At 41.3% G+C, this 22,317-nt stretch overlaps 1 protein-coding gene across 5 annotated transcripts in view; it reads right to left on the bottom strand.

Moving 5' to 3' along the window:
• Positions 1-22,317, bottom strand: part of baiap2b (BAR/IMD domain containing adaptor protein 2b) — a 113,380-nt gene that overhangs the window by 49,186 nt on the left and 41,877 nt on the right. For 4 of the 5 annotated variants that reach the window (XM_034107919.2, XM_034107921.2, XM_071206761.1 and 1 more), the window contains one exon: positions 1,344-1,405. In XM_034107919.2, coding sequence (XP_033963810.1) covers positions 1,344-1,405 — 62 coding nt within the window. Of the gene's footprint in view, positions 1-1,343; positions 1,406-1,917; positions 1,934-22,317 lie in introns of all 5 variants that reach the window. The other variant, XM_071206762.1, reaches the window with a different exon arrangement.

Genomic DNA, 22,317 nt, shown 5'->3' with positions numbered 1-22,317 from the left:
TTTGACCCATCCTAGTGTTAGGAGCAGTGTGCTGCCATTTTGAACGGCGCCCGGGGAGCCGTGTGGGGAACGGTGCCTTGCTCAGGGACACCTCGGTAGCACTTGGTCTCGCCGGGACTTGAACTGGTGACGAGCCAAGTCCCTATTGACTTCGCCACCACCGTATAGCAATCTATTAGCCCACTAAGGAACCTCTCAGCCTCTTCGTCTCGCCCTCATCCTCCATGGGAGATGATATTTTATAACTACTATCAGCAGGAAGTCTGTGCAATAGAGAGAGCATCCGATCCGGTTACTTTCCCTCCACTTCATGTGGAGGTGAAAACACTCGCCGTCTTTTGACTGGCGGTAAAACTGATTCTAGGGTTTGAGCTAATCACATAAAAACATGTAACAATACCGTGCATCTCTGTATCTACAAGGACCCCGACTACGATGTTCAGTCAAGCAAACAATTAAACAATGTCTCTGGACATCGTTGCTCTGCGGCAATATATAGTTACACGGTCACGACTTTGACTTTAACATGTCAACCGTTTACTTTGACGGTTGATGCATTTCCCACATTGACTGAACGAGTCCCATTGAAAATGGAAAGACAGGTCATGTCTTGTCCTGTCCTTGTTTCTAGGTGAGAGGAAAGAATTGTGTGACTTTGGATATTCGTTGCAGTTTGACGACACGGCAGCTTTTACGCAAGATACAACTAGTATATCCGCTTGGCCCCAAGAACGTGTGACGAGTAGTGATCAGGGGGGATATGCCAGTGTACAGAGATGTGTTTTGAAAGTGGTGAGAGTCAATAGGTGAGGGGGGGGGGGGGGGGGGGGGGTAATCAGACCGAATGACATTAGTGATGTGAGTGTTGAAAGAAAGTGTGCTGTCGCAGACGACACCCTTATCACACTTATCTAAGATGTCATGAGTTCTGAACAGCGTCACAACAGTTAGAATTGTATTGCCTCATGTCACGATCCCAATGTCCCCGTGAAGAGATGAGCAGCTGCTCAGAGCCCACTTTGTAAATGAGACTGCTCTGCATAATGGTGGCCTTGGATCATTGACATCCATTACCCAAAGAGAGCATCTTCTCTGCTAATGTTTCAACAATTGGCCAATTTACTCTGGAAGATTCTAATTAAATCTTTTGAGGGACTGAAATGAAAAGTGTTTCCAGTCTGTGATTTACATATAAGATCAGCCAACGTGTTATTAAGTGAAACTGCTGCCTTCAGAAGATAGAAGGAGGCGACGTAAGAGTTTGTTTAGCTGAGTGTTACATATCAAGCTAATGTGGAGGCTCCAACGAGAGGCGCACACTCTGCTTAAGACCACGTGCTCACCATCTCCTCGAGCTGGATCTGGATCTGCCGGTGCACCTCAGCCATCTGAAAGAGCACCTCCCCTGCAGAGAGGAGACGAGGAGAAGAAAGACGATACACAAAGAAAGGGAGGGGAGGAGAGAGAGAGAGAAACGGTGTTATTAAATCTTTCCAAATGATGTAAGAGCTACATAAATCGTGCACAAATAAAAACACCATGCGGCAACACGGAACAGATGTGAGACAGGTGTTGGGAGGAGGAGGAGGAGGAGGAGGAGGAGGAGGAGGAGGAGGAGGAGGAGGAACAGTCATAACACTGACGGAACGTAACAGACTCAAAAGAACAGCAGACAGAATTATGGAAAATCAAAAAGCCAATCAAGCAGCAGTCTACTGATGGAGTGTTCCAGAAGGGCTTCCAGCACGACTGCCAATACACACACAAGAGCAAAATCAAAACAAATCTAACAATCAGGTATTCCATCTGAGTCTTATGCAACAACAAAACTAAAGAAAACAGCAAAATCATAAGTAAAGGCTAAAGAAATAGAGCATGAGTCATGCAGCCAAGGAGGTGCGTGTCGCTTTAAGATACCTACATGCTGCCTCCTCTGAATATGCAATGCGTTGTAAAAAACAAAAGGAACAAAAAGATCGAGTTTGAGCAAAGAACAGAGGGAGAAGAGACCTGGAGAGGACCCCAGGAATAATGAGACACACAACAGGTGGTCGCACAGAGAAACAAGCAGACAGGCGGTTAGTCAGACCCGTTTCCACCGGCTGCTCGGTCACCGGTCATACCGGGGTTAGGGTTCATGTTTTACATCAACACATCTTAAGATAAGAGCTTTATTGTCTCCCTTAGGAGACATGTGTCTTGGGCATCGAGGTAATACACATAAAACATTCAGGTCAAAACATTTTAGAAGAAATATCTCAAATTTGATAGAAAGCTACATGGGTTTAACTTGATCAATACTCATGCTGGCCAATAGGAAATTGCAACACAGAAATGTGATGGATATGTTTAGAAGTTATTTTATATCACCATTAATGTGTCCATCAAAGAGTACACAGTTAATTTGTACTCTGTAAAATGCACATTACATAACTGGATCCTGATTCTTACTATTATGAATGTATTTTATTTGAGTTGTGTTTATGACGCCACCTTTTGGTCAGTGTACCATTATACATTCTAAAAGCTTCTATTCGTCTCAAATCCAAAAGATACTTCATAATTAAACAAATAAATAAATATAGGTGATATAATAACACTTATGTAACAACTGACAAAATATTAATATATAAAATAAAACGTAATATGTCTTACTCTTAAATAAAGAAAATAAGGCTTATGCATAAAAACACATTTTCTTATTCTAATATACTTGCAATCTCTTATTGTACATCTACCAAAATATGGACATGATATTGCTCTATATAAAACGGACAAGTCAAATCAAGCAATCTGATTGGTTCTTAGCCGTGATATACTGAGCGTATACCACGGGTAGAATTGTAGCTACTTTTCACAACAAGTCAGTATCCCTCCGCGTCTGAGAAAAACTGTATGCAGTTTGCCGACCCTCCGCTTTGCGTCGGGCCGAACCACGCCCCTTAGCTGTGATATAATGAGCATATACCACGGCCTGTCGTGAGCTATTGCTTAAATATATATCAACCAGGCACCAACACATGTAGAATAAGTGTATACATTGGCATTGAGGCCACAGTTAAACACTATGCAGCTGCAGCTTAAAGCGCCGAGAGACCATTTATTCCAGACGAGCCGACTGACGTGCATTAACGGCACTCATCTGCCTCCAGCATAATCAATCAATCGATGTGTATTTAGCCCAATATCACAAATGTGGTGGTCTTCACAGTGTGTACAGCATAATGTATGCTAATATCAGGTCATGTATAGAGCTGACATGAAGGCGCACTGAGCGGGGTGTGGGGGAGTTCCGCGGGGTGTGGGTGGTCCAGTGGACAGACAGAGGACAGAGGACAGTCAGCGGGGACAGAGAGAGTGGGCAGGAACCGGATTACATGGCTTAATGGAAGTGCTGCGGTCATGCTGACAAGACTCAGTTGAAGTAGAAGGGATTAAGAAAAGGTCAGAGCAGGTGGCACAGGTGGGAAGGAAACACGTGAATATTCAAGTACTGCACTTAAGACTAAGGGGATATATTAGTTATTTCTTAAGAATACAAGGAGATACAGACATGTACAACGGATTTGTTTGTTCATACTTAACCGAGGTGATGGAACACCAACCCAAGACTTTTGATTGTATTTAATTAAAATCATTCTTTTGAATTATGTTAAAAAATGTTGTCCGATAAAAAGGAAAAAGGTTTAGACTGAGATGGAATCGCTCACACTACTTCATACATCTGCAATGCGGAAACATGTTCTGACAAGTACGTTTCAACCAAATGTTACATTAGGGATGGAACAACACGTGTGGTAAACATCTCCCCCTTAATGCGACACAAAACAAAGTGACAACCGAACAATTTTGTCGGCCTTCAACTCATGATTGAGTGAGTGACTGATCTCTGAAGTCTTCTTTAAGAAAAAACTTTGTTCGGCTTCATGAAAAAAAACCTCAGCAACAGGAGACTTTGAGGTAAAATAGCTGCCCTTTACCTTCCCACAGCAACAGATGTCACATACACCAATGGCATACAAGGACTTTTTGTCCAGTCAATGCTAACGCTCCAGAAACACATCACACAAGCAGCCCCCGCCAATCTGCTTATTAAAATGCAGTCGCAGCGATAACACTGGAGAAGTGTTGGAGTGCCGCAGGACGGGGCATTAGGAGTAGTGAGGCAGAGGCAGATACACACACACACACACACACACACACACACACACACACACACACACACACACACACACACACACACACACACACACACACACACACACACACACACACACACACACACACACACACACACACACACACACACACACACACACACACACACACACACACACACACACACACACACACACACACACACACACACACACACACACACACACACACACACACACACACACACACACACACACACACACACACACACACACACACACACACACACACACACACACACACACACACACACACACACACACACACACACACACACACACACACACACACACACACACACACACACACACACACACACACACACACACACACACACACACACACACACACGTGTCTTTTTTCACTAAATATTAGCAGGCTTTGTCCAAATAGAAAAGGAACGTTGTAACTCTGAAGTTGAAAACTACTACTCGTGCCAAAATCAGACCGTTGGACTGTCGCGATCCCCCATGATACAGATACATGATCTGATCGCATACACATGAATGATGAACCATACGAATATTCTCATTACTTGCTAATCTGTTAATCATTTTCTCGATGAATTGTGTGGTTTATATAAAAAAAATAAAAATTTAGTACATAGTCAAAAGCCCAAAGATATTCATGGGGTTACCTTCCCTGCTAGCTTGCACCGCTACATACCGCTGTCATCCGATTCCTCCAACTGGAAAGGTCAGCGCTCCCGAGGTCAGAGTTGAAATAACTTTTGAACACGGCAACAATTTCGCTCTCTCCATAGAAACTCAACAGCAACGTCAGCGCAGAGACGTTTTTTACCACGTATCATACGATTGCGGGCCAGCTTAAAGTGCACCTATCATGCTATTTTTAGGCATATATTATGGGTCTATGATGTGTTTTTCTCAAAATACAAACAGATCATGCATTTTAGACATCCCTTATATCCCTCTATTGCAGCCCTGTTAGAGAAACTCAGATTTTGGTTCCTTGGCTTTAGATCAGAATTCTACGGGAGTTACATTCTGCTGTGATAAAACGCCATCCTGTTCTAAACCACATCAAGGATTATTTCTGAAACAGTATGGAGCTCAAATGCTTTTTCTCTTGCGGGTTTATCACAAGATGAGTTCCTTTTTGTATTTCCTGCTCTTTAAAAACACATGTGCTCTCCAGTACAGGTTAGCTCTGAGTGTTAGCGAGGCTTGCTAATGTAAACAAATACCATATTACGTCCAAAACACGTCAGGCATTCTTTCTGATAGCAAATCTCTGTGGGCCCACCATCCGAAATTACGTAATATGGGCAGCAAATCTGTATCCGCTCATTGTACCCCTGTTTTTAAAAGATTTGGGTACGGAGGAAAAGAGAGAGGGTTTTATTTTCTGACGCTGCGTGAGTTCCCAGACACACCGGGCGGGGACACATATTCATGTGTAAAAGACATAACAAAGTGCATTTTGCATGATAGGTCCCCTTTAATTAAATGGGTTTTTTTCTGTTTGATCCACTTCATCATTGAAGCTCTCCTTGTAAGGGTCGGTATAGGTAACGAGCATTTGATTTTGGGTAGCTGGTGCTTTAAAAATATTGCATTAGACGCTTTCTTATGTACAACTACCAATGTCATGATAAGCAAAACAAAATCAGAAAAATTAAGTTGAAAAAACACAGGTTTTTGAAAGGTTAAATAATGATGACTTCATTGTTCACTTCTCAAACACTTGCAGTAGGGTTAACCCTAACCCTTGCATCAAAGCAACCTTGCACTGTGAGCACTCTCTCCACAGAGGGAACATGTCTGCCAGCTGGTAATAATATATTTAACTCCGATTAACTACACCTCCTGCTTCCCTAAAATGGAGCCTTGGTCATTATTACTGGCTTTCCTAACAAATGTGTTCCATCTATAATCTAATTAAAGGGTATCGCTCATTGATCCCGATGTCTTGTATTTGTTCTTTGGCTGGTCAGGGTTCAGCTGAAGAACAGCACTCTGGGAGCCCCAGCGCCTCATCACTTCACACTTGAGTGGAGCAGATGGTCAATCAGAGGTCACCCTGCCAACCACTGTGCAGCCAATGAAATGTGTTATCGTTATCGTATTAAAACATTCAGCAGTTAGTGTGGTGCAGTACCCCGTTAGAGACGATGGTTAAAGGTACAGATAAAAGATCCAAGCCGTAATGAATCTGAATTATCCTTTTAAATTAATACTGGTGTAAACGAGAAATAGGTATCAGATCAGTGTAACTTTAACATCATCTGGAAGATCCCCAACATCCTGGATGTACTCGTTTCATTGCACCCAGCTAATCCAAAAAGCCTTCCACCGGCTTGTATTGTGAAATACAGGACTTCAACCCACCAGAACTAAGCTGCTTACAGGTAATCAGAGCATATCACTACACTTGAGAGGGGAGGAATTCACATTGTTTTCCGGACTCATGTCAAGTGATTCCGAAAGGCTGTAGAATACGAAAGACTCTTGAAAATAGATAGCAAAGCATCCCTACAACAACTGAAAGCTTGATAAAAAAATAGTCCCTATTGGTGTCTTACCCAATGCATGTCAGACTATGTAATGCCAGTGTCTACAACATAAACACAATGCATTATTTGAATTGAATGCATGACCATTTCATCTGGCAAACTAAATGCAATTACCCATTTTTTCTAATACCTACAAGATCCATCAATACGGTGGTTTACAGAATATGTCAGGAGAAATTAGGTGAGCACATTTCAGAACACGGCTCACAGAGTTAATGTTGACAATTAAGCCTTGTGCATTAACCCCGGTAAACCGAAATTGGTTAGAGGTCATTCTCGGAAAAAAAACCTGGACTTTGAATCGACACCGTATGTAACCTCAACAACAAGTGGAGGCTGAGCAGTTCTGACTGCAGGGCGGGTCAGGTACACAACTCAGAAAAGCTAACCCAAGGGCGGCGCTCACATCTTGGGTTCATGACCAAGGCTTCTCTCCATATGACCCCTGGGCTCAACACTGGCAGACGCAGAGACAAAAAGAGAGGAAGTGTGTACTGCCATGACGGTGTTGTATGTACGGGCGCCTCTAAAGGCACCGTGTTGTAGGAGCCTGAAAGCAAACGGCTCTAATCCCCAGAAAGCTGCAGCGTGCGGAGGACAAGGTGCTGCAGGGAGATGTGTCCTGCTGAAAGGCACATGATTGACGCTGTAATTGTTGTGCTCTTCTGGGTCTTTAGTTTCTCTAAACGCCGGCAGAATCAGGATGCTTGCAAGCATACTCAAGGACAAACATTTCCACTATAGCAAACACAATTCCTCATTAGTATTTACATTTTAAGCACCTACTTGACTGCAGAGTGACTCACCGATGACACCGTTTGTAACAAAACCAATCTATCAACAAGTGTTAGATATGTAGTCTTGCATGAGATAATATAATCCTGCACTGTGATGGCAGTAATATACTGTAGAGCAGGGGTGTCAAATACAAGGCCCGCGGGCCATATCCGGCCCGCATCCTCATTTTTTGTGGCCCGCAAGAGCTTGCAAATAATATACGATACAATTGGTGTAATTGTTGAATATTTGCTTTCAATTATTTGCCCTAGACTTCCGCTTTCAGACTTAGTTATTTATCAAGTTATTACCAGAACTGATAATAACCAATGCAGAGCCAATAATGTAATACATAATACATTATTTCATATACATGAATATCCTTAGAGTTACAACCGGCCCTTTGAGTGCAACATTAATGCTAATGTGGCCCGCAATGAAATTGAGTTTGACACCCCTGTAGAGGCTCAAATGTTTGCGCTAACTAGAGGTGGGGGAACATGGATACATGAGTCAAAGGTCTTATCCTTTAAAGAGGGCATATTATGTATTTTGGGCTTTCGAGTGTTATATAGGTTTGTGCATGTAAATGGTCTGCAAAGGCTAAAATCCCAAAGTTTATCTCCACAGTTTTTCTGTGGACAACATACTTACTATACTACTTAAATGTGCATGTTTCTTTAAAAAAGGCAGCCAAGCCTAGTAATGGTAATCATGTAATAGGCAGCATCACTATTGTTATTATAACTTCTATAACAACGTCGAGAATTGAGAAATACTAAACATATTTGAGTTGAAAGCTTATTTGTGCAAGTTAAGCACACATGAAATGTTACGTGTAATCCTAAGTGTAAGCATGTCATGTCTGGTCTCTGTTTGACATCTTATCTATTATTGTTTATTGAAAAGAAAAAAGAACTCTTTTCAAAAGAAGATCGATCGGAATGACTAGCTATACATAATCATTACAGGGTGGCTGATGGAGAGCAAAATGAAGACTGATTATATGAGACAGCAGACGCAAGCTGGGAGCGAAGAGGACCGAGGACATGAGCGGAGAGAGAGGGAAACTGATTGATTTTTCTGTTTTGACAAACACACACGGACCTCAGCTGGTCAATACGACCCCTGGCATCCAACTAATCATCTTTGGCCTACAATTTGCTTCCAAAGGGAGGCAGGTAAACATTTCTTTTCATCAGTTAGTTTTCATTAATGGATCCATCACCAGGTCTGTTCCTGTTTCGTAAGCACATTGACTCATGAAAGGCAGACATGGTCTAAAATTGAAGAAGGATTGCAGACTTACAAATGTATAATTTCTATAACAATGAAAACAGACATAGTTTTAAAAAGTCAAGATACTGACAGCTATATAATACAGCTTGGTGATAATAAACTGATGGGAGTTAAAAACCCTTCAAAATGTTTCATAAAACGTCTTTACCTTTCTGTTGTATCTTGATTAATTCCAACAAAATGGATGGTGTGTGTGTGTGTGTGTGTGTGTGTGTGTGTGTGTGTGTGTGTGTGTGTGTGTGTGTGTGTGTGTGTGTGTGTGTGTGTGTGTGTGTGTGTCAGCGTGTTTGTTTCTGCAGTGCCTCAGATCAGAGCCCATACTTCACGTTATTATCAGCATCATTAAGTCACCATTTGGCCGAATCCCAACATCAAGGACAATGCGACACCTTAAGGACGTGTTATGGTCCAACACGTTATTAACCTGTTAAGCCCTGAGCCTGTTTTTCAGGTCTCAGGCTCGAAAATGCCATTCCCAGAACAAATGACTATCTTCACTTCTAAAATCATCTTTTTTCTCAATGCAATGATGAACCTGTGAGTTGGATGTAGAAAAGTCAGAATCAATATAGATGTTTTTATTTTAAAGTAAATTCAGATTGAACATAGTAAAAAAAATGTAATTATAGTGTCAGTCCAAAAGAAAAAACATTACTTATAGTGAAAACCACCCTTGAATGAAGGGATAGTCCAAACTATAACATAATAAGTACCTTGTATCAAGACTGATGCAAAACAAGTGAAATTTGACCTTTTTAGAGAAGTTTAGAGAAAAAAACCCACTTCTGGGGTCATTTGGGTGTGTTTGCCATATCTCTGGAACCCATCGGTCGACTTTGGTGATTGACACCTCTTTTGAACCGATAGAGCCAATAGAATCGAGGGGAAGTTCCTAAATCCATCTAAAAATTACCATTGGTGAATGATACGCAGCATGCCCAAAACTGGAAGCTCTCACACACTCTTGCAGCTCTCATACTGTAGCAGCTATATATGAAAACTCATTTTTTTACATAAATGTTAATGATGGATTATCAGTAATAATTTCAAAGTGACAGACACATTGGATTAACCTTCAACAGCATTATTATGCGTTTTAATGCCATTGAACACAACTTTTGCATTCGAAAACAGCAAATGTAAGACAAGTTTTGGTCGTGGAGTGATGATACTTGTACCTTTGGAATCTGTGGGATCTCAGCTTTCATTTGATATTTGTTTGTGCAGAATCGATGAAGTATACAATATTTCTACCGTGAGTTATGGGCTAAGTGCGTTAGCACTCTTTCGCTTAGTGCTAATTAGGGCTGCACGATTTAAAAAAAATAAAATCTAATTGCGATTTTTCTGACAAATATTGCGATTTGCGATATTTATTTTTAAGCGACCCAACGGAAGTTTATTGTAAAATGCGGCCATAACTCCGGCTAGGAAGGTCGTATCAACATACTCCCGTCTCTAGCACCCCAGCAGCCCGAGCTACGAGTGAAAGAACTAAGCTTACATGAAACTTCCGTTGGGTTGCTTTAAAGTCAAGCTTCAGTTAAAGATTCACCCTTTTAGATGTAGAACATGTGATGGAGCATTACTAACCTGACTCAGGTGGTTTGTTTCACCAAACTATCTAGGAAAGCTCCATTGGAAGCCATTTGGAAAGGGCAGGCACTTTCAAAAGCACTTGGCAGGTGATTGGATCAATCTGTCTATCACCTTCTATCATGGGCCACTTCTGATTGGTTAACACTGGCTGGTACATGTGGGAAGCACAGCACTTCTGATTGGTGTGGATGACTAACACACAAGAAGAAGAAAAATAATAATAAATAAAATAATCGCATCATCTCGAATCGCGATTTCGATTTAAAATAGATGAATCGTTCAGCCCTAGTGCTAATTCAGAGGCTTGGCGTTAGAGTTGTGTTTAGTTTCGGTAAAAAAAATTCATATTGTCTGATAGCTGAGTTTCTTCCCGTTAAGTGGGTATGACACATTCATAGTTTGTTAAATGTTAAGAAGACGCTGTTCAAGGTTCTTTATTAGTCATACGAACATAGCTACAGTGTAGTTATGCCGATGAAAATCTTGTGTCACAGGCAGTGTTGGGACTAACGCGTTACTGTAACGCCGTTATTTTTGGCAGTAACTAGTACTCCAACGCATTACTTTTTAAATTCAGTAACACAGTTACCGTTACTACATGGTGCGTTACTCCGTTACTGCGTTAGTTTTTTTATATAGTCAACAGCCAGGCGAACAGAGATGAGAACTGTACTTAAGTACAGTACTTGAGTAAATGTACTTGGATACTTCCTGTGTCACATGCGGAGACGGGCTGTGGGCGTGTTTGTGTTGTTTACTAACAAGACTGTCATGGCGGTGGCGGAGTCTAGTTTCTCCATGTAATGAATGGTCGGTATGGGTGATCAAAGTTCTGGTACTTGGGCCTGTGTGCTCTGTTTGATTCGACCAAAGACCGACTGAAAGGCTCTAATGAGGCAGCAAAAAGTCGCTCCGTCTCCCCCCCATCCTCTTTCTTTTGTCTCTCGTTTCTTCTTCTGTTACTCTGCGCTCTCCCTCAACCCATGAGGTGACTGTAGGACACGACTTTCTAAAGGGCAAAAGCAGTGAGGGAAACTAAATTGGAACAGTGGATCTGTCCTGCTGTCGCGCAGACAGACGAAGGATAGCTACATCACCCATCTGAGAATGGTCACTAGGGTTTTCATAATTAGATTGTAAATTGACCTGGTTGGATATTAAAATACCAGCCAATAAGCCAGGCCAAGTGGAAACAAAGGTATTCACAGCAGGAGGTATGAGGGCCAAAATGCCTGTAATGTAAGTCCAATTTGTCTGTACCTTCATATCTGAGTTGCATGTTTCCAATTTGCCCTGATGCCCAACTAAAAGGGCACTTTAGTGGTCTAAAATATCTCTTATGATTGGACAGATGTCCCGAAGACTTCAGCAATTGTGCCTCTAGTCAGCCAAAGTGTCCAACTAGCAGCCCCTGCTGTCAGCCAAATTGAAAACAGTTAAAAATAAGATTTTACCACATGGAGAAACTCATATGACCCAGTGCTCCAGATTTGAAGAGGCCATAAAGTCCAGAGTAAAGCAAAATACGAAAACATACCCACAAGAAGCTACATTTAATCACAATGAGACCTATTCATTAAGCTGAATAGTATACAGGCTGATGTCTTGAGGAATAAAAGGATCGTTGTGTATACTGTACTTGTTTTGGCTCAGGTTAATGCTGCCAATTAAAAGGACGGGTTCTTGTTTACCCAAGGGGCCTAATGCCTGGCCATAGAAACCCTCTGAGGTTGCTCAACTGTGGCCTAACTGCCCCTCTTGTTGGTGATCTATAACCTCATAAGAGACCCTTTATCTCTTGGGTGCCCACCTTTAGTCCAACTGCCCAACGTATTGGCTCAGCTGCCACTCTTGTCTGCCCATGAGTTTGTTGTTGCAACAAACTCAATCCTCTCGTACATTGACAGTTCGTACATCATTTAATCGTTATGTATAACTCAATTCAGCTTAAAGGGGACCTATCATGCAAAATGCACTTTTTGATGTATTTTATACATAAACATGTGTCCCCGGTGTGTCTGGGAACTCACGCTGCGTCAGAAAATAAAACCCTCTCTCTTTTCCTCCGTACCCAAATCTCTAAAAACGGGGCTACAACGGAGCTGATCCAGATTTGCCATCCGCTATGACGTTATTTACGTAATATCGGATGGCACCCACTATGACGTTATTTACGTAATATCGGATGGCACCCACGTGGTGGACCCACGCCCTATCAGAAAGTTGCTATCAGAAACAATGCCCGACGTGTTTTGGATGTAATATGGTCGGTGTTTACATTAGCAAGCATCGCTAACACTCAGAGCTAACCTTTACTGGAGAGCACATGTGTAAAGAAGCAGGAAATAAAAAGGAACTCACCTTGTGGTAAACCAGCAAGAGAGAAAACCTTTGAGCTCCATACTGTTTCAGAGATAATCCATGATATGGCGTTACATCACCGCAGTATTTAGTTTAGACAGTAGCTGCCCGTCCCGCATGAGCTCAGCCCCCTCCTTTTTTTTTTTTTTAAAGCTTTATACTCCGAATCAGCACTTTTGAAACAGGAAGTGAAATAGAGGGATATGAGCAGGGCTGCACATAACTGGTGCGCAAAAAAAGAGCACCGGGTCATTTGAAAAAAGGCGCATTTGTATGAGGGGCCGTACGGGACATTATTCAGAAATACCGTTCACACACACATATATGAAATGCACTCACACACATGAAACTCACTCATATTATACACATGTGAAACACACACACACACGAAATGCTCTAATACACATGTGAAACGCACTCACACACACACGAAATGCGATTTCGGTATGTTGTGTGAGGGATTTCGGTATGTTGTGTGAGAGGGATTTCAGTATGTTGTGTGAGAGGGATTTCAGTATGTTGTGTGAGAGGGATTTCAGTATGTTGTGTGTGAGGGATTTCAGTATGTTGTGTGAGAGGGATTTCGGTATGTTGTGTGAGAGGGATTTCGGTATGTTGTGTGAGAGGGATTTCAGTATGTTGTGTGAGAGGGATTTCAGTATGTTGTGTGTGAGGGATTTCAGTATGTTGTGTGTGAGGGATTTCAGTATGTTGTGTGTGAGGGATTTCAGTATGTTGTGTGAGAGGGATTTCAGTATGTTGTGTGTGAGGGATTTCAGTATGTTGTGTGTGAGGGATTTCAGTATGTTGTGTGTGAGGGATTTCAGTATGTTGTGTGAGAGGGATTTCAGTATGTTGTGTGAGAGGGATTTCAGTATGTTGTGTGTGAGGGATTTCAGTTGAAGGTATCTCAGTTGAAAAAACAGCGAAGAACCGCGAATTTCAAAAAAGCGAAAACAATATTTTTCGTCTTTCCGTTTGCGATTGTTCCATTCCATCATGTCTGCTCAGTAGCCTGCACAAAGCTTAACTGATGCAGCAGCGCTGTCAAGTAATATCCTGGCCTCAGCTGAGGCTATTTGAACGCTATGGAACGTGGCCACAACCGGGCCGCAAACGACTGTTGGAGCTGCAAGTGGGATCACATTGGACGGTCAGCTATCGCCCCTCTTCCCGTCCCGCGGCGGGAAACGGTCCACTACAGCTCCCCTTGTAGGGAGAGACTGTGCACCCCGATATCAAGCACAACACTGCTTTGCTCTGCAATTGATTTAGTGGTGTTGAGGGGAACAAATAAATAAAGATTAAAAAAAAAGCACAAAAGCATTATAATGGAGAATTGTAGATAAGAGACAAAGAGGAAAGATGATAAATGTTAGTCATTTCCGATGTATGACATCTTATTTTGTTAACTGCGTTGAGGTTTGTTTTTTACTTTTTCTTCCATATTGAAGAATGAAAGCATTTCTTAATCAAATGTATACACTTGTATTCTACTGCGGTCAAGCCAGCCAGCCGCCCGCACGTTATATTGCGGTGCGCGAATATCCTATGAATTACGGTAAAGGCTTGGAAAAACTGCCTTCAAAATAAAAGAGCTTACTCGGTCAATAACAAATATACCAAACATATTCAAATATACTGGAGATTAAATTAAGAAATATGTACTATATAATGTGATCAATAATAATTTAAAACAAACTACGTATAACTACCACATTATAACTGAGTGAATGTAAAAACTTAAGGAGTTTAAAAATAAAATACTTTTGAAATCTCATATGGGCCTTCTGTTTTTAGATAAGAATAAATACAAAACTGTCAATCATCAAATACTTATTTCACTTCAGTGTGATAGCAGGACACCCCACTCAGAGAAAATCAGGACATTCTGGTGTAGAGTTTCAAAATAAAAGACCTTTGAAATCTCTATTATATGAGCTGTCATCCCTCTGTTTTTAGATAAGAATAAAACAAAAACCCTTCAGTATCAAAGACTTATTTCACTCCAGGGTGATAGCGTCATTCACCCTGGAGTGAAATAAGTCTTTGATAGTTCATATATATATAAAATAGAGATTTCAAAGGTCTTTTATTTTGAAACTCTACATCAGAATGTCCCGATTTTCCTTCATGCGACAGGAAGGCCTTCCTTTTTTAACTGAAAAGCAAATTAATTCAATACTGAACTCAGCGTTTCACGTACGTGTGTGTGTGTGTGTGTGTGTGTGTGTGTGTGTGTGTGTGTGTGTGTGTGTGTGTGTGTGTGTGTGTGTGTGTGTGTGTGTGTGTGTGTGTGTGTGTGTGTGTGTGTGTGTGTGTGTGTGTGTGTGTGTGTGTGTGTGTGTGTGGTGTGTGTGTGTGTGTGTGTGTGTGTGTGTGTGTGTGTGTGTGTGTGTGTGTGTGTGTGTGTGTGAGAGAGCATTTTTGACCGTTGGGGCTTATCCTAATTTTCGGCCTTGATGTAACAATATTCATAATTAAGTAAATGTAACACCCTTTTCACCCCGGTTACACGTTTCATTTGCCCTGTACGATGGGCGCTGTAAGTGGTGAAAATGGGGGATGTTGGCTTATCTGGCGCCCGCAGCTCACAGCCAAAATGCGAGTGAGCGAGGGAAGGCGCACCGGTACCGGCGCTGTTGTTATTAGAATCTGGTGCTAGCTGTTCTAACGGATATAAGAAGAAGCTGTTTCTACAATAATGTGGAGGAGAGTCCTCTCCAGTCAGACTGAGAGGCTGATACTACAGCTCAGTGAGGTAAAGGACTCTGAGGGTTTAGATAGTTCACTTTAGTCTAAGTTCAAACGGTTTGGTCACACATATTTCCAAGGCACTCCTTTATAATTATTGGGGAAAAAAGGTTTGAAATCATTCCAATGCATACTATAGGACAGTAACCATAAATATCCTTTAAAACTGGAGATAAAAAAAAAATGCATAAATAAATATTAAGGTAAAATACGATATGAATGAACAACACAAATAAAATAAGTTACATTAATTTGTTATTGGCTATGGTAGGTTATTGGTTATGTTCACATACTTATTTGATTACATCCACTTGTCTAAGATGACAACAGAGACCTTCGACCCAAAACCAGCTGTTGACTTGGATGCAAGCATCTAATCGCAGACTCAACCAGAGAGAAAGAAGTAGGCCTGCATCATCAGCTACCATGTCTGACAGAGAGGAAGACAGTCAGGAGAACAGTCAGGAGGGTAGTGATGACAGCTTGTAGGATTACTGGTCGTGCTAATGTTGTCTTGTGTTCACCTCTGCATGTGTGTTCAGTGTTCACCTCTGTGTGTTCAGTGCCGTGTGTGAGGCAAATAAAGACCCCCTCAAAAGTTACAGTTTATTTAATTTTAAGGATGAGCACCAAGCAACATCTCCAGGTGATCCTTTGAGAACCAAGGCAAAAAAATGTGCACCCCTGGATATGAGGCATGGCTAGAATGGGTGATCCGTTTGGTATTTTTGAGCAAAAAACTTCACATGTTTTTTATATATTTTTATATATCTGAGGCCTATGCTATTGCCTAAAAATAGCATGATAGGTCCACTTTAAAGGGGAAACACAACCCTCTCTTTTCCTCCATACCCAAATCTCTAAAAACAGGGCTGCAACGGATCTGATACAGATTTGAAATATCTCCGACGTCAGAAACGAGGAGCTCCACCTATATGGGCAACTCTCCACCTATCAGGAGGAGACAGCCACGGCCATTGCCGGTCGAAAGCGCTGGAGACGATGTAGTACATTTGTCAGGCCTGTAGGTGGTGCTGTAGTCTGCCACAAAAGCAGCGAAGAAGACTTCTCAGAATCAGCCCTTGCAAAAACAGGGCTAAATAAGAACAAATGGAGCAAAATGAGGCATGGCTAAAATGCATGATCTGTTTGGTATTTTGAAAAGAAAATTCACAGACAAGTTTTATATAGGTATGGCCCTACAATATATTATTCAAATATAACATGATAGGTCCACTTTAAGTAATGTTCCTTAGGTCTGACTTTGTTGTGTGGGAGTGTGTTTAGAACTTTTTTTTTGACAATTCATCCTTTAAAGTATCGAAAAAAGCTGAAAATGTCCCCTGTAAGATAATGCGCATGGACTACGCAGACTGAACGCTGGCTGAATTCAGATTGGGGTTGAAGCTCGAGGGAAATACAGCCTGTGTTGGCTCAGAAAAACGAGGGGTCACAACGAGGTCACCAGCTTTTCCTCAAACTAATCAATGTGAGATTTCAAAAAACACGCAGTTGGAGGAGAAACAATAGCGAATACTGTTGACGAACGTCCCTTAGAGTTGTGAGGCAATATAACATCTCAGAGTTCTTTCCTAATCTTGTTTATGAGTCTCTATTATTGCTTTCATCTTCTCTTTTCTTTACCTCTGCTTCTAGGAGGAAGTGGTCATATTTCTCCTACTGCCATCTAGCTGTGCGGACAAAATATAATTATTGGAGAGACAAATGAGGAAAACATTACACTGCTGATGAATATTAAACAACGGGAAGGAAATGTTGTCAGTTTTGACCAAACATAATTAAATCCTCCCCAGCTGTTGTCTAATGGAGTCAGTGATATCCACGTTGGAGCTGAGCTTTGTTCCCTTTTGTGAAAGCCTGCTATCCTCTCACAGTGTGTGTGATGGAGTGGAGGAATGTGCCTTGAAGGCCCACACACACTCTTCTAAAGCATGTTCCTATGAATTAATTAACCAAAGTGGAATTGTTCTCTAGACCTCAAATTTGGATATGTGAATTAACCTTAAATTGTTTTAATGAGATGGATGTTATGCTAAAGTGTGTTCTGCCCTCGGCAATGGGAACATGTGAGAGAATTATGAGAATTAAAGTGAGATGGAAGGAAAATCTAATGAGATCCAGAAATATGTGGATACACTATATTCATTTCCTCATGATCACACTAAGCAGGAAATGTCTAGGGCAGTAATTAATCTCATGGTGTATATTGGGAAAGAATGTTAAAGTTTCCTCATTTTTTTCAGATATTAATAATAATAATATCAGATTATTTACACCTAAAGGGTCTACATATCACATTAGTATGGGTTAAATATTCCCAAATATGGTGTCAAAAGGTTACTTGTAAAAACTTAACTTTTATCGGATCCCTTTTTTTTTTTAAATCCTAGTAAATGACTTGGAATGACAAATAATATCATTTGATGTTTCAATCAAGCACATTGACTGATAGTGACATGGTCCAGACTTCCTTTTCCGAAGAATGTATGGGTGAAACGCAATAAAAACGCCTCAACTGCATGTTAGACCCAATTCTAACTAAGCTGTTGAAGGAAGTTTTTCCATTAATTAGCACTTCTTTATTAAATATTATTAATATGTCTTTATTATCAGGCTATGTTCCACAATCATTCAAAGTAGCAGTGATAAAACCGCTTCTTAAAAAGCACAACCTCGATCCAGAGGTTTTAGCCAACTATAGACCTATTTCTAATCTTCCGTTCCTCTCAAAGATTCTTGAGAAAGCGGTTGCAAAACAGTTGTGTGCTTACTTAAAAAACAATGATTTATTTGAAGATTTTCAGTCTGGCTTTAGAACACATCATAGCACAGAGACAGCTCTGGTTAAAGTCGCAAATGACATTCTAATAGCCTCAGACAAGGGACTTGTCTCTATTCTTGTTTTGCTCGATCTCAGTGCTGCATTTGATACTATCGACCATGATATCCTATTGCAAAGACTAGAGCACTTAGTTGGCATACAGGGAACTGCTTTAGGCTGGTTTAGGTCCTATCTATCTGAACGCTCTCAGTTTGTACGTGTTAACGATGAATCTTCCACGCAAACCAAAGTTAGCCATGGAGTGCCACAGGGCTCAGTGCTCGGACCTATTTTGTTCACATTATATATGCTTCCGTTAGGCAATATTATAAGGAATCATTATGTAAACTTTCATTGTTATGCGGATGATACTCAACTATATTTATCAATCAAGCCTGATAAAATTAATCTAAATAAAATTCAAGACTGCCTTAAGGACTTAAAAACGTGGATGACCTTAAACTTTTTGATGTTAAACACGACCAAAACTGAAGTTATTGTACTTGGCCCGAAGAATCTACGAAACAAATTATCTAAAGATATACTAACTATGGATGGCATTAATTTGGCCTCCAGTGAGACTGTAAGGAATCTTGGTGTTATATTTGATCAGGATTTATCCTTTAACGCTCACATAAAATCAATTTCAAGGACCGCCTACTTCCATCTACGTAACATTGCAAAAATCAGGCCTATCTTGCCTCAAAACGATGCAGAGAAACTAGTCCATGCATGTGTTACTTCTAGGCTGGATTATTGTAACTCTTTATTATCAGGGAGTACCAAGAAGTCAGTCAAGTCGCTTCAGCCGATTCAAAATGCTGCGGCTCGTGTACTAACCAGAGTTAGGAAAAGGGACCACATTACTCCTGTTCTGGCTGCCTTACACTGGCTCCCTATAGAACACAGGATAGAATTTAAAATTCTTCTTCTCGCCTACAAAGCCCTTAATGGGCAGGCGCCATCTTACCTTAAAGAACTCATTATACCCTACTGTCCTACTAGGGCATTGCGTTCCAAGAATGCAGGGTTGTTGGTTGTTCCTAGAATCTCTAAAAGTACAATGGGAGCCAGAGCCTTTTCTTATCAAGCTCCACATTTGTGGAATCAGCTTCCAGTTTGTGTTCGGGCGGCAGACACCCTATCCGTTTTTAAGAGTGCGCTTAAGACCTTCCTTTTTGATAAAGCTTATGGTTAGGGCTGATTGGATTCAGCCCTTAGTTTTGCTGATATAGGCTTAGTTTGTCGGGGGACATCTTACTTCTTCCTTCTCTCTGTCTATACCTGTGTACTCTCATATTCCGATTAACCCAGCTTCCCCAAATGTCTTTCTTTTGGTGTCTATATACGCTGGGATCCGGAGTCATGGATGATCCTGCGGTCCTGTGTCCTGGATCGCGAGCGCTGGATCTTGAGTCGTGGCTGTGGTCCTGGATCATCGGTCCTGGATGGATATCCTCGTGGATTCATCTTCCTATTATACACACATGCATTTCCAAACATTTGGACTACCTATGTTGCAAATGTATTATCTTTTCAATTTACACACGGCATCTATTGCACGTCTGTCCGTCCTGGGAGAGGGATCCCTCCTCTGTTGCTCTCCCTGAGGTTTCTCCCATTTTTCCCTTTAAACTGGGTTTTCTTTGGAAGTTTTTCCTTGTACGATGTGAGGGTCTAAGGACAGAGGGTGTCGTATTGTCATACTGATATTCTGTACACACTGTGAAGACCACTGAGACAAATGTAACATTTGTGATATTGGGCTATATTAATAAACATTGATTGATTGATTGAGTTTTCTAAAACAAAATCAGTGACCTCTACAGATTATATAAACCTAAGCCAAAAAGGACTGACACTTGGCTGAATTATGTGCCAGAGCGCAGACCTGTGTGAATAGCACCTCTGCTGATATTTGCATCTGAATGGCAGAGCCTTTATATGGTCAGAGAGGGGAACCGGAACTGCAGGAGCTTCCTTCCATTGTTTTATTCCTCATACCGTGTCCATATTTAGTATACGGAAGAAAGACGACAACGTGTTCATCCGTACTGACATCACCAACGAGCCATGTTTGGGCTGCGGATGGAAAGCATCACACTCCTTCTCTCCTCCTCCTTTGGAAGTGGCTCTGGTCGATTTATTTCATCTATTTTTAGAAACGAGTGCAGAGTCGGCGTGTTCTCCCAGGGCTGCCTGAGCTCCCACATCAATGAGGGGGCGTTCACAGACACAGAGAGCGTGGTAGTGTAAGAGGAGAGGAGGATGTCACTCCAACACTGCAGTGGTGTAGTATCTCGTCTCTCCGGGCGGCGGGCACATTAAGAATAAGCGAATGAAAACAGAGAAGCATCATTTCCTCTTCCTGTGCTGAGTGATAAACAACACCGCTCTCCAGAAATAAGTGAATCTACAAAAGATGTGTGCCGGTTTATTTGGGCTTCAAAAGTGGATAATAATCATGTAGTTATTTTTAAGTCCCAATTACTCAGTGCGAGCACAGCCTACACTGACATGTGAGGGCGTGTACTTGTGTGGCTCTACAGTTTACATGATGTGTGTGTGTGTGTGTGTGTGTGTGTGTGTGTGTGTGTGTGTGTGTGTGTGTGTGTGTGTGTGTGTGTGTGTGTGTGTGTGTGTGTGTGTGTGTGTGTGTGTGTGTGTGTGTGTGTGTGTGTGTGTGTGTGTGTGTGTGTGTGTGTGTGTGTGTGTGTGTGTGTGTGTGTGTGTGTGTGTGTGTGTTCCCCTGCCTCTGCTACTGTTTCTAAAGTGACACACCAAATGATCAGTGTTCCTGTGAGAATGCCACGCAGCATCCCACACACCAGAAGCTTCCGGGGTGCACAATGAACATCTGCGAATAAAAACATTGTTTGCAGTTGCCATGTTTGTATGAAACATTCCAGTTAGGTATTAATAAAAGAGTTTGAATTCAAGACCAGTGCAGGGGAGAGACAATGGGAATGGCACACGGAAAATGGTCCACTTCGGGACCTCGCTCCTATTGTATAGGATTGTAAAAAAAGAAAATTCCAACTCTTCGGTAGACCTCAAATTATTTTTAAATGTATCCCGTTATTATCCCTATGCCCCAGTGTCTCCTTAAGCTAGGACCTCAAACTCTATGAAAGAAACCAAACTGGTTACTGGTCAGAAACGCATATTCCTACATATAGGAAGATTGTAAATCAAGAAATTCAAACAATACCCAAACAGCATGTATGCATAGACTGATCGTTCAAATAAAAAGTTACGGCAGGTTGACACACCCCTTAATGCCGTTAAAACCTCCACATGTAGCATGCAATTTGATTTCAAAATGATTTCTTAATCTGTTAATAAATAAACAAAATGCATTATATTCTTTCAAAGTGTCAGCTTGTCTTCCAGCAGAAGGATTTGTCGTGAAATTATTCTATTGCAAATGTTTTGGAATACATAAATACATGAAATCGTTGTGTAAGAAAATCACTATACATTTTGGATATTAGTTTGTGTCCTACTGTATCAACTGCCAAAACCAATATTGATTATTAAAGGGGCCCTATTATGCCCATTGTCTAGCCAATTGAAGCATGAGTGTTAGTGATGTTACAAAAGTAAACAAAGGAGTCCAATGGAGGCGTTTCAGGAAGGGAACTTTGAGATGTTAGCCTTTGCAGACCATTTACATGCACCAAAGCCTATAGAACACACGACTACAGGAAAGGGATCATCCCAAAAAGCTAAATATGGCCCCTTTAATTAATCTGTATCATATTGCCAGAGTCTAGCCGATACACAGCCCTACTTATAGGTGCTTGTTTCTTCAGGACAGTTTTTAAATGTCTCTCCAGTTAATGAAGTTATCCATTAGTTCTGACTACTTTAGTGATGCTAATGAAGTCCATGAATTCATCAACCAGTCCAGTGCCTCTCCTCCCTGAAG

The sequence above is a fragment of the Pseudochaenichthys georgianus genome, chromosome 19 (genome assembly GCF_902827115.2).
Source record: "Pseudochaenichthys georgianus chromosome 19, fPseGeo1.2, whole genome shotgun sequence".
In the NCBI taxonomy this organism is placed as follows: domain Eukaryota; kingdom Metazoa; phylum Chordata; class Actinopteri; order Perciformes; family Channichthyidae; genus Pseudochaenichthys; species Pseudochaenichthys georgianus.
This window is presented reverse-complemented; position numbering and strand designations above follow the sequence as displayed.